Below are 14108 nucleotides of genomic sequence, written 5' to 3'. Positions count from 1 at the left end.
GTGACTGCAGATGATGATCATATATTGCAATGCAGCGCCCCTCGCAGTGACTGCAGAGAATGATCATATATTGCAGTGCAGCGCTCCTCACAGTGACTGCAGACAATGATCATATATTGCAGTGCAGCGCTTCTGGCAGTGACTGCAGACAATGATCATACATTGCAGTGCAGCGCTCCTCACAGTGACTGCAGACAATGATCATATATTGCAGTGCAGCGCTTCTGGCAATGACTGCAGACAATGATCATACATTGCAGTGTAGCGCTCCTCACACTGACTGCAGACAATTATCATACATTGCAGTGCAGTGCTCCTGGCAGTGACTGCAAACAATGATCATATATTGCTGTGCAGCGCTCCTGGCAGTGACTGCAAACAATGATTATATATTGCAGTGCAGCGCTCCTCCCAGTGACTGCAGACAATGATCATATATTGCAGAGCAGCGCTCCTGGCAGTGACTGCAGACAGTGATCATACATATCAGTGCAGCGCTCCTTGCAGTGACTGCAGACAATGATCATATATTGCAGTGCAGTGCTCCTGGCAGTGACTGCAGACAATGATCATACATTGCAGTGCAGTGCTCCTCGCAGTGACTGCAGACAATGATCATACATTGCAGTGCAGCGCTCCTCGCATTGACTGCAGACAATGATCATATATTGCAGTACAGTGCTCCTCGCAGTGACTGCAGAGAATGATCATACATTGCAGTGCAGCACTCCTCGCAGTGACTGCAGACAATTATCATACATTGCAGCGCTCCTCACAGTGACTGCAGACAATGATCATATATTGCAGTGCAGCGCTCCTCCCAGTGACTGCAGACAATGATCATACATTGCAGTGCAGCGCTCCTCGCAGTGACTGCAGACAATGATCATACATTGCAGTGTAGCGCTCCTGGCAGTGACTGAAGACAATGATCACACATTGCAGTGCAGCGCTCCTCGCAGTGACTGCAGACAATTATCATGCAATTGCAGTGCAGCGCTCCTCACAGTGACTGCAGACAATGATCATATATTGCAGTGCAGCGCTCCTCCCAGTGACTGCAGACAATGATCATACATTGCAGTGCAGCGCTCCTCGCAGTGACTGCAGACAATGATCATACATTGCAGTGCAGCGCTCCTCGCAGTGACTGCAGACAATGATCATATATTGCAGTGCAGTGCTCCTGGCAGTGACTGCAGACAACAATCATACATTGCAGTGCAGCGCTCCTAGCAGTGACTGAAGACAATGATCACACATTGCAGTGCAGCGCTCCTGGCAATGACTGCAGACAATGATCATACATTGCAGTGCGGTACTCCTTGCAGTGACCGCAGACAATGATCCTATATCCTATATTGCAGTGCAGCACTCCTGGCAGTGACTGCAGACAATGATCATACATTGCAGTGCAGCGTCCTGGCAGTGACTGCAGACAGTGATCATACATTGCAGTGCAGCGCTCCTTGCAGTGACTGCAGACAATGATCATATATTGCAGTGCAGCGCTCCTGGCAGTGACTGCAGACAATGATCATATATTGCAGTGCAGCGCTCCTCGCAGTGACTGCAGACAATGATCATATATTGCAGTGCAGCGCTCCTCACAGTGACTGCAGACAATGATAATACATTGCAGTACAGCGCTCCTGGCAGTGACTGCAGACAATGATCATATATTGCAGTGCAGCGCTCCTGGCAGTGACTGCAGACAATGATCATATATTGCAGTGCAGCGCTCCTCACAGTGACTGCAGACAATGATCATACATTGCAGTGCAGAGCTCCTGCCAGTGACTGCAGACAATGATCATACATTGCAGTGCAGTACTCCTCACAGTGACTGCAGACAATGATCATACATTGCAGTGCAGCGCTCCTCGCAGTGACTGCAGACAATGATCATATATTGCAGTTCAGCGCTCCTCGCAGTGACTGCAGACAATGATCATACATTGCAGTGCAGCCCTCCTCGCAGTGACTGCAAACAATGATCATACATTGCAGTGCAGTGCTCCTGGCAGTGACTGCAAACAGTGATCATATATTGCAGTGCAGCCCTCCTCACAGTGACTGCAGACAATGATTATATATTCCAGTGCAGCGCTCCCCGCAGTGACTGCAGACAATGACCATACATTGCAGTGCAGCACTCCTCGCAGTGACTGCAGACAATGATTATATATTCCAGTGCAGCGCTCCTGGCAGTGACTGCAGACGATGGTCATATATTGCAGTGCAGCGCTCCTGGCAGTGACTGGAGAGAATGATCATATATTGCAGTGCAGTGCTCCTGGCAGCGACTGCAGACAATGATCATATATTGCAGTGCAGCGCTCCTGGCAGTGACTGCAGACAATGATCATACATTGCAATGCAGCACTCCTCGCAGTGACTGCAGAAAATGATCATATATTGCAGTGCAGCGCTCCCCGCAGTGACTGCAGACAATGATCATAGATTGCAGTGCAGTGCTCCTCGCAGTGACTGCAGACAATGATTATATATTCCAGTGCATCGCTCCCCGCAGTGACTGAAGACAATGATCATACATTGCAGTGCAGCGCTTCTGGCAGTGGCTGCAGACAATGGTCATATATTGCAGTGCAGCGCTCCTCGCAGTGACTGCAGAGAATGATCATACATTGCAGTGCAGCGCTCCTCACAGTGACTGCAGACAATGATCATATATTGCAGTGCAGCGCTCCTCGCAGTGACTGCAGACAATGATCATATATTGCAGTTCAGCCCTCCTCGCAGTGACTGCAGACAATGATCATACATTGCAGTGCAGCGCTCCTCACAGTGACTGCAGACAATGATCATATATTGCAGTGCAGCGCTCCTCGCAGTGACTGCAGACAATGATCATACATTGCAGTGCAGCGCTCCTCACAGTGACTGCAGACAATGATCATATATTGCAGTGCATCGCTCCCCGCAGTGACTGAAGACAATGATCATACATTGCAGTGCAGCGCTCCTTGCAGTGACTGCAGATAATGATCATACATTGCATTGCAGTGCTCCTGGCAGTGACTGCAGACAGTGATCATACATTGCAGTGCAGCGCTCCTCACAGTGACTGCAGACAATGATCATATATTGCAGTGCAGTGCTCCTCGCAGTGACTGCAGACAATGATCATATATTGCAGTGCAGCCCTCCTCGCAGTGACTGCAGACAATGATCATTATACATTGCAGCGCAGCGCTCCTTGCAGTGACTGCAGACAATGATCATACATTGCAGTGTAGCGCTCCTCGCAGTGACTGCAGACATAAGCCCTCAGTGACCATGGCTGTGTGGGTGACATTATTACTGTGATTACCGAAAAGCAACAAATTATTTACTTTTTTTTCTTTCTGGCTTTCAGGACTCTCTGGATACCAGGTTTCCGGAGATCAGATCCCATACCTGTACATAAAATGGATACAAATAAACCAAAAGTAATATATTTTTCATGAAATACTGATCCCCTCCCCCCTCCCTCTACTAGAGAGGAAAAAAAAACGTGACGGGTGTATGTTACCCCCAGCAGACATGCATGATGAGGATAATGATTAACCCCTGCACTGCCGGAGAGCTCTGTGATGCAATGTCCTACATGTCACCTCTGGATCCCTGGCCTGTATAGGGCATGTGGCTCCTTAGTATTACAGGACATACACAGAGCCGGTGCAAGGTTTCTGGGTGCCCTAGGCGACATTTTGCCCACTGCCCCTGATTCCTCAAATTCATAAGATGCTGCACATTAGTGACCCAAATTTATAATATGCCAGACAGCAGTTTACCAGATTCATAATATGCTATATAGAAATGTCCCATCTAATATGCCACACCACAGAACACCTAAAATCACACTGTGCCTTATAACACTGCCCCAATACATAATATGCCATCATCTGTGAAACAAATTCATTATTTGCCACACAGCTGTATCCCCACTTCATAATTATGATACACATCAATGACTCTAATACATATTATGCCACACATTTCTGTCCCTAATAAATAATATGCCACACATTTGTGCCTCCACTACATAATCTGACACACATTTGTGCCCACAATACATATGCCACACAGCTGTGCACCAAATGTATTGAATGCCACAAAGCCATGAATTATGCCACACAATGCCCCAATAATTACTGTATGCCACACATGTGCCCCAAATTATTTATATGCCATACAGCTGTGACCCCAATATATTATGCCACACATGCGTGCCCCAGTACATATTTATGCCAAACATCTGTGCTCCAATATATGTCAGCACCCATTAATGCCCTTGCACACACACTGCCAGCACTTATTAACCCCCTCACACACTAACTCTTTTAGCACTCATTAACACACACACTCACCATGACAGGAATCATACACTCACATTAACACACACACATAGCCAGTGCTCATTAACCCCCCACACACTCATCCTGGCAGCACTCATTAAACCCCCCTCCCCCCACAAACACACACTCATTAACACACACACTCACCATGACAGGAATCATACACTGACTCCGCCAGCACTCATTAACACACACACTCACCATGACAGGAATCATACACTGACTCCGCCAGCACTCATTAACACACACACTCACCATGACAGGACTCATACACTCACTGCGCCAGCACTCATTAACACACACACATAGCCAGTGCTCATTAACCCCCCACACACTCATCCTGGCAGCACTCATTAAACCCCCCTCCCCCCACAAACACACACTCATTAACACACACACTCACCATGACAGGACTCATACACTCACTCCGCCAGCACTCATTAATACACACACATAGCCAGTGCTCATTAACCCCCCACACACTCATCCTGGCAGCACTCATTAAACCCCCCTCCCCCCACACACACACTCATTAACACACACACTCACCATGACAGGACTCATACACTCACTCCGCCAGCACTCATTAACACACACACTCACCATGACAGGAATCATACACTCACTCCGCCAGCACTCATTAACACACACACATAGCCAGTGCTCATTAACCCCCCACACACTCATCCTGGCAGCACTCATTAAACCCCCCTCCCCCCACAAACACACACTCATTAACACACACACTCACCATGACAGGACTCATACACTCACTCCGCCAGCACTCATTAACACACACACATAGCCAGTGCTCATTAACCCCCCACACACTCATCCTGGCAGCACTCATTAAACCCCCCTCCCCCCACACACACACTCATTAAGCCCCATACACACACCAACACTCTGCCAGCACTCATCAAACCCAAAAACACACTCACCCTGAGAGACAGGCTGGTGCCTGGAGGAAAAGAGATGAATGGAGAAGAGGGAAGAGACCACCAGCACTGCTGCTGTCTCTTCCACAATAACAAGTGAGAGTGCAGTTTTGGGAGCTGGGGGAGTTCCTGCGTCAGCTTTGGTCATCAGTAGTCCCAACTGGGACTGAAAGAGACAACATTCTTTTTTTTTTGTGGACTCAGCGGCGCCCTTTAGTGGCTGGCGCCCCTAGGCGGCCACCTAAAGCTGTCTAATGGTAGCAACGGCCCTGGACATCCAGTGGGCCTGATTCAGACCCGCTCACGAGCGCATAGCGCTCGCAAGCGGGTCGATGGTGGGCCATTGCGCACGTGCGGCGTGCGCACCGCACGTGTGCGAGCCCCGGAGCAAGCGAGAAATCACTCGCTCCAGGGCTCGCTACAAGACGGGGCGGCTGTCGATGTTGATCGACAGCTCGCCCCGTTTTGTAGGCGGGGAGGGGGGATGACTGCACAAACGGAGGCGTTCCTGCCATTTGTGGGCGGCCCTACTGACATCACTAGTGATGTCAGTAGTGGACTTCTTGCTTTATTAGCGCAGGAAGTCCACTCGGGCTTGCAAGACCTGAGACCCTACCACAGGGTCTCCTCGCAAGCCCGATGGTGGTCACCCACAGCTGTGCGAGCGGCCTGGAGACCGTTACAAAAAAAAAATAGGGACGCCCTGATTCAGAGCGAGCGCACGCAAATAGTGTGCGCCTCTAAATCAGGCCCAGTATCCAGCGTAGGGCATTAGTACCTACACACGTCAGACACAGACAGGGAGTTAACACTGCAAACACACTTGCCCAGGACCCTGACCTTTGTTCCCTGTGGCTCCTAACCTCACCTAATGATTCATATTCCTATAGTAGCAAAACCTCTAATCATCTACCTGCTAATGACAGATAATAAAGTACAACTTGGGCTAATTTCCTCCAACTGACTAATGCTGAGCTGATAAACACGGACCAGACTGTCGCCAACTGCACAATACACATAGCATACTGTGTGCGATATATATTTACTGATATAGGTGTATTGATGATTGAGATATAACATATATACACAAACACACATTATTCAAATGGATGTAGTTAAGTTTCCATTACACATCCCAATACAGCAACAAGCATAAGCTCTCAAACTGCTGTGTTGAGACCATGTAGTGCCACAAGCCCTGCCAGGTTCTATGGAACTACAAAGATCAGCATGCACTGCCAGTATCCATCTAATGTGCTATGAACTGATCCCCAATTGTGGAGCTAGCACCCAGCTGTTACATGAAATACCCAATATGTCATAAATGTACAAGATAACAGGAGAATTGTGGACCAGGATTGGGCAAATTGGGGCTCATCAGCCGCTGTAGGGCTACAAGTCACAGCATGCACTTTTCTATCGGAGGTGCAAGGTGCAGATGAATGGCAGGACATAGAGGTCATCTGTCTAGCTGGGACTTTTAGTTCTCCAGAAGATGTCACCTTTGTAGATCTCACGAGTATAATTGCCGATCTGTGTTCCGTATAAGCTGTATCTGTGACGTCACCCCCATCACAGTGTATAAGCTGTATCTGTGACGTCACCCCCCATCACAGTGACAGAGGCACAGGGGTCTGTATACATGTGGTTTGGTGAGAGCCTGAGCGGACATTAATATGATCGATACAGAAGGTTTCCCTCGTCCTACATAAATGGCAGCGCTATTCTACCCGCTGCTGGAACTTTCTCCTCTGACAAATTCAAATCAACGGATGTCTACCGCCAGGAGGAGAGCCCGGCACCACTGTTCCGAAGAGCTTACCATCTACAGCCCCGCAGCTAGGGCAATGCAGCGCTGCAAACTGACCGGTTACAGACTACGGCCATGCACCGATGTCACTATATAAAAGGCAATAATGATAGTAATAATCCAAGTTTTGTTGAAGCTGGATGGAAACCATAAATACTGTAAGGACCTGCCTAAGAGGAAACAGAGAAAGTGCAAGACCCCACCGGGCCCTGTGCCCCAGGTAAGGGCAAAACTCTACCAGGCTCAACGCCCCCCAGGAAAGGGCATCACTCTGACACGCCTTGTGCCCAGTGTAAGGGCAACACTCTGCCAGGCACTGGGAGCTATTATTATCCTTCCCTCTGTAACCCCTGTGCTGTGCTGTTACTCCTGTGCCTCTATAAAAAGGTCTCATGGAGACCGAAACGTTGAGGCAGTTTGGAGCTGACATGTGAGGAATAAATACTATTTTTTCATTTTGAATATAAAACCTGGTGAGTGCCCCTCTTTATTTATTCTTATATAAAAAAAAAAATATATATATATATATATATATATATATATATAGATAGTAACAGATACACAATGTAATAATAACAAACAATAATACAATGTAACAATGTAATGACACAATGTAATATTAACATATTATTAATGAGTAATAGAAGGGAATAGAATAAGTTTGTGTACAAATCACGCTATGCTCCTTTTTCATTGTCAAAAGTTATACCGTATGCATGTGTGTATATATATATAGATATGAGATAGATAGATATATAGATAGATAGATAGATAGATAGATAGATAGATAGATAGATGGATATGAGATATATGGATGGATAGATAGATAGATAGATATATATGAGATAGATGGGTTGATAATACCAAGTAAATACAATATGTGATAGATATATATTAGATATGAGATAGGTGAGTACATAGACAATATGATATAGATAAATAGATATATAGATTACATATATATTATATTATATTACGATAGATACATTGTATACATATATTAGATACATGAGAGAGATATTATAGAAATAGAATTATCTAGTTACAGCTGTTATTATTCTGCACATTTTAGTCATACGGAAAAGAGTGAGGACAATAGGCAAAGGCTCGGGTCAGTATGCGGCCTCATCCTACCTGTGTCAGCTGGCAGCTCTGTGTGCTGTGGGGATATATATACATATATATATATATATATATATATATATATATATATATATATATACAGGATCCGGCACTCATTCGTGTACAGAATCCGGCACTAAAAGTGTCTTATAGATGCATAAAGCCATTGCTGGTTACTCAACTGAACTGACCCTGCAGTGACGACCAGCAGTGGCTTTTTTGCATTAATAAGACCATTATATATATATATATATATATATATATATATATATACTGATAGTAATGTCATGCTATTTATTTTGCATCACTGGCTCATTTTCTGGACCCACGTGATGGTTGCCTATTTGGATTTCCTATTTGGATGCACCCCCGAACGCTGTAATACTGATTGCCCTGTGTGGATGTATATGTGTATGTTTGATATTATATTATATATGTATCATAGGCCTGGGAAGAGCAGGATATCCTGCTACAGGGGAAAGACAGAAGTATTGGGGAGGGGGTGACGGCGAGAGGTCTGCTGGGAAGGCCATCTCTTCTCCTTACTGGAAATAAGGCAGATCACTTACCAGATCAATGGGAACTGGGTCCACACGTTTGTGTACTGTTAGTAGCAATAATGCTCTTTTAATCTTCCAAACATCCCAGGTATCGATTGGCACCATACACAGGACTGTGTGAAATAGTGACATAGGAGGTCTATAAAGGATATCTCAGAGGAGAGGGGAGACCCCCACCCACCTGATTCTCTTAGCCAAAGGGTGTGAATAAGTGTCACTGTGTCAGTCATACGAAGCCTGTATAATATATATATATATATATATATATATATGTCAGTAATACGAAGCCTATATAATATATATATATGTCAGTAATACGAAGCCTATATAATATATATATATGTCAGTAATACGAAGCCTATATAATATATATATATATGTTAGCGACTAATAATCAGTAACTGACAATACGGTTCATACAGAAATATTTGCTGCGCTTTTTATACTCGCCTGTAATGTCTTGTGTAAAGAATAAAAGAAAAAAATGAAAGTAAATCTACATATAACAGTACTACTAGTAATAAAATAATATTAATAGTATCAAATGAATAATAATGACAATAGTAATAGTAGTGTCAATAATAATTAATATTAATACTACTACTAATAGTAACAAGAATATATATTGTTTTCTCCATATTAACTAGACGATGGAGCAATAGACCCAATTTCATTATTAAAGCCGTGCACCAAAGCACCAAAAGAATTTGCTATTCTTCAATGTTTCCCATGTAAAGTGCCTTATTGCAGTTGGGGGGAGTAGGGGGGGGTATGATAAAAATAAATACAACGCTCAAAAATCATTCACGTAAATTGCCCCAGAATAATAGGTAAGCAGGTGGCCTAGAATCGTCACATGTTTTTCCTGACACTTTACTTGTTACAATGTTGCAAACGCTGTAACCTGAGTTTAAACACATTGACACATTGTTTCCTTATGTAAATCATGTCAAATAGCGTTTATGCACAAACCCATCACTTATCTAGCCCTAACTCTCCACAATTTACAGGTTAGTATAACATAGAGGCCAATAAAGGAGTTAGAGCCATTAGTTGTGTATTGTCTGGTAATATAAAACACACTGGAATCTGCATTACTGTGACCAGTCCTACTCTGTACTCTGTACGGGACAGATAATGGGCTGAAGGGGCTGCCAGGATGAATGCACAGGGTGTCCTCACCTATTGGGCTGGAGAGATCGATGCAATATCCCACAGTGTGTGTACTGCTTGTTGGGCTAATCATGGGAATATATTCAGGTGGGGACACCGAAATAAACAAGGGCCATCATTGTAGTGTTACAGACAGGACCACTCAATACAAAATACATATTCAACAGATCATACAGCAATCCACGGAAATCAATCCCAGCATCAGCCAAATAGTAACTACAAGCTGGATTATGGAATGCAGTCAATGGGATATATGTATATAGAAACTTATTGTCTGTACTGTATGTGCATATATTAGTATATATATATATACACGCATACACATGGAATCCACTACATACACTGGAATGTAATCAATGAGCGATTTAGCCTATTGCTGCGTTTTGTGTATATATATATATATATATATATATATATATATATATATACAAAACGCAGCAATAGGCTACATTTTACCGTATATATATATACATTCATATATACATATATAAATATATATGTGCGTATATATCTCTATATGTGTGCTCTTGTATATGCAATACATATATATACAAAACACACACACAAACATATATGTGTATATATATATAGATACATATAGATTGCACACATAATAGGCTTCAATGTAAATAGCCCATCGATTGCTTTTCAGAAAAATGTGTGTATATATATATATATGGCTAGATAGTAGATAGATAGATACATTATGTGTACACACACATACACACACACCACACACACACACACACACACTGATGACAGTGTTAATTTCCATTTTGTAACCAACGTCTCCCCTGTGACATAGGGACACACAACAATGCTGAATATACTGTACAGGGCACCCTCCATTCTCCAGCTCACTTTAACGTGGGGGCCAGGTGAACGAGACCCCAGACTCCAGGATTTCGCCTGTTTAACCCAGTCTCAAGCCAATGACATTGCTCTTTCCAGAGCTGAGATTTATATCAATAATTAATAGAAGTGGCTTCTATTCTCTCTCTCTCCCACTTACAAGTCACACTACACACCGAACCCGCTGCCATTAGTATCGCCTAACAGCACATGACGTTTCAGCAGGCAGCCAGCACCAAACAAATGCTGACATTCACTCCTGCCTCACTTCACCGCCTGGCAGCAAAGGGTTAAACAGCACCTCATTGTATGGCAGCCCTGCTGGGCTCCAGGCAATGGGGACACATTAGCAGGGAGTAAAATGCAGTTTTTTAATGTGATATCAATAACAATTTGCTACCGATGATTAATATCACCAGCTCATAATAAGCCCCTCTACTGTGGTGAACACATACGTGACCAGAATACAGGTCCCCCCCTCCCCTTCCTCACAGAGGCCTCCTGTTACAGGCTAGCAATTGAGTAGAATAGGGAAGACACTGCTTGTTTAATTGTCAAGTGCACAGCTATAGGGTGCCTGTTACAAGTATAATGTATAGACAATAACATGGCATATAATAGCTTTACATATATTCAGATTTCTGAAAAGACCTCATGATTCCAATGTGAATTGCAAAATAGTTTTAAGCAGCAGGGATCACCCTATTCCTACAACCCGAAGCCATGTTCCAACAACTTCAGTTAAAAATAACTTATTGATCTGCCTTCTTATTTTTACTTAATAACCAATAATATCAGAAGCGGACAGCAGAGTGGTGTGGGGCAGGAGGGCTATATTAACACACGTTGAAGATGGTTTATTCATTTGTATTAAGGTTTAAGCCCTAAAGTCATTTCCTCTGGGTTTATGTGATATTTCCTATTGATGTCACCGTGCATTGTTCTACAACAATCTTTTGTTCAGTAAAGAAGCGTTTCCCTTCTGCAGTCTCACATCTCATGCTAGGATGTAACGATAAATATCGGTGTGTGATTGGCAGGGCAACCGTAATGAATTAAAAATAAAATAAAAATGAAAATAAATAACTGAGTATGCAGATTAGACAAAAACTGCACAGCCATACCTAGGTATCACAGACACAAAGTATAATTATATTGCTGCACTTGAGAAACGTCATTCGTAAAATGTAACCGCTTTTAAATGGCATAATTAATAATAAATAATGTTTACATGCCTCTCAGATTTTTTTTTTTCCATAGCACTTTCCGATGCAACCTCAGAACAATAGGTAGACGCAATTCACCAACTGGCCACTAGAGGGGGCACACATAACCACAATGCTTTTCAACAATGTACAGTAGTAGTCTAATATCAATTGCAAGCACTGAGATTTTCATTTTTTTTTCAGGTGTCTTCACCCCCCAGCCCTGCACATTTAGCTTAAGCTACATATGGAAGGAAATAGTGATATTATACGGAACCATTTTTCACCACTTCTATATATAAACACACACTGTACAGATTTATCTCAGACCTGCTGCCACCATCAAGCCAACTTGCAATTCAAGCTTGCACAAACCTGTGGCTGTCTGGTCGTGGTAAAAATACAAGTTCTGAAAGGCATGCTGGGAGTTGTAGTCCCACCACAGATAACCAGCCACAATTTGACTACTCATGAAGAGGAGACTTAGTTACGGGGTCTGTGTAGAGCTTTGTCCTCAAAAGGGTGAAAATCTACCTCATTGCTACCTTTGACCAAATGATACTGTGCACTTTGCTTTTCACTCAGCAATAGGGTATAGGGTAGTTACAGTATCCGTGTCCATAGGGGATGACAATAGAAGCCACCGTTCCATGACTGCCACAACTGCATCTACAGACCTGATCTCTCCAGGGATGTAGGTGACACAAATGGCACAGTACTGGTGATGACCACTGGGTTCCACAACTCACCTGCAAGCCTGAGAGCTGACATTCTCTGGAACTCAGGCTCCTGCAGCCATTTCCACATCCTCCTGAAGGTCTCCCTCCCAGATTTCAGTTTACTCCAAGGTTTGGGGTTCCTTAACAGGTCTGAGAGGGTACCCTGTGACCTGCACAGTACCCTCTGGGCAAAGATAGCCTGGGGGATGCTGTACCGCTTCAGTTCTGCAGTGATTCTCTGCGCCACCTCTTTGGTGTTAATTTCTTCCAACTGTCCAGAGTTATTGAGCTGAGTTCCCGAGGAGGAGGGAGGCCTGTCCCGACCAGGGGTCAGCAAAGGCCCATGAGACTGGGCATGGCCCGGGTGATGCATCCCATTGATGTGGGACATCATGGAAGCAGGTGGAGTGCCCAGACCCCTGGAGAGGTGCTGCTCCCCCCTGGCCAGCATGGCAGTATGGGCATCAAAGTTTGGGCTGAGCATCTTCTCGTGGCCAGGTGGTCCATAGTTGTGGAGGCTCTGCTGAGTGTTGTGGATGGAGCCCAAGCCATTCCCCAGGGGGCTGCCGGTCAAGGGCGACAAGCTTTGACCCATGCCAGTCATGTCCTTGTAGGGGCTGTACAGGTTGTTCATGGCTGGGATCCCCCTGTCATCTCTCATGAGGGTGAAGCTGCCACTGACATTGCCAGACAGCCGCTGGTGGTGATGGTGGTGGTGGTGGGGATGGTGGTGGGGGTGGTGGAATTTGTCAGACACTGTGGAGATAGGGGGCAAGGGCTGGAGTGGAGTTAAGGTGGTGTAGGTGCTGCTCATGCCCATCCCAGGGGGTGAGGAGTCACAGGGCATACTCATGGCATGGTGCAGGGGGATGGACAGCTCCGGCCGGTAGTCCCCAGTCCCATCCAGGATGGAAGCCATGCTGGAAACCATAGCGGACCTAGAAGATGGAGCAATGAGGTCTTGGTGGATCCTCCGGTGGTGGTGAGGGCTGTGGCTGCTCATCAGGTCCTGCTCATGGCTGCTCCCACCATGCAAACTGCAAATGCTGTCCATTGTCATCTCTGGGTTCATGGCGCAGGCATCCAGGTCTTTGGTGAGGCATCTAAAGGCGTTATAGGCAGTCTTCATTCAGTCCATGGGTGGGGGTCAGCTTTAAGGCCTCCGGGTTGCTTAGAGGGTGAGTGGGTGTCAGGGTGAGTGGGTGTCAGGGTGCTGTGCTGAGTGCAGGTTAGGGGCAGGGGGGGGGATGAGTGTGAGTGCTGCTCAGTGGGCTCTATCAGAGGAGCCAGTGCTTGCCAGCCCTCTCCATGTCCTAGCCCTTCTCCTCCTCTTGCGTCTTCTGCTCAGGCAGCCGGAGCTGTCCAGAA

The 14108-nt window shown here is 45.1% G+C and overlaps 1 protein-coding gene across 2 annotated transcripts in view; it reads right to left on the bottom strand.

The window, feature by feature from the left end:
- ONECUT2 (one cut homeobox 2) overlaps positions 1-13869 on the bottom strand; it is a 59107-nt gene extending 45238 nt beyond the window's left edge. For both annotated transcript variants that reach the window (XM_088476525.1, XM_088476526.1), the window contains exon 1: positions 12771-13869. In XM_088476525.1, coding sequence (XP_088332651.1) covers positions 12771-13869 — 1099 coding nt within the window. The remainder of the gene's footprint in view (positions 1-12770) is intronic.
- Between the last annotated feature and the right edge of the window lie 239 nt (positions 13870-14108).

This window comes from Taudactylus pleione, unplaced genomic scaffold (assembly GCF_031769625.1).
Source record: "Taudactylus pleione unplaced genomic scaffold, aTauple2 ptg000189l, whole genome shotgun sequence".
NCBI classification, from domain to species: domain Eukaryota; kingdom Metazoa; phylum Chordata; class Amphibia; order Anura; family Myobatrachidae; genus Taudactylus; species Taudactylus pleione.
The sequence above is the reverse complement of the archived record's forward strand: the minus strand, read 5'-3'. Positions and strand labels throughout refer to the sequence as shown.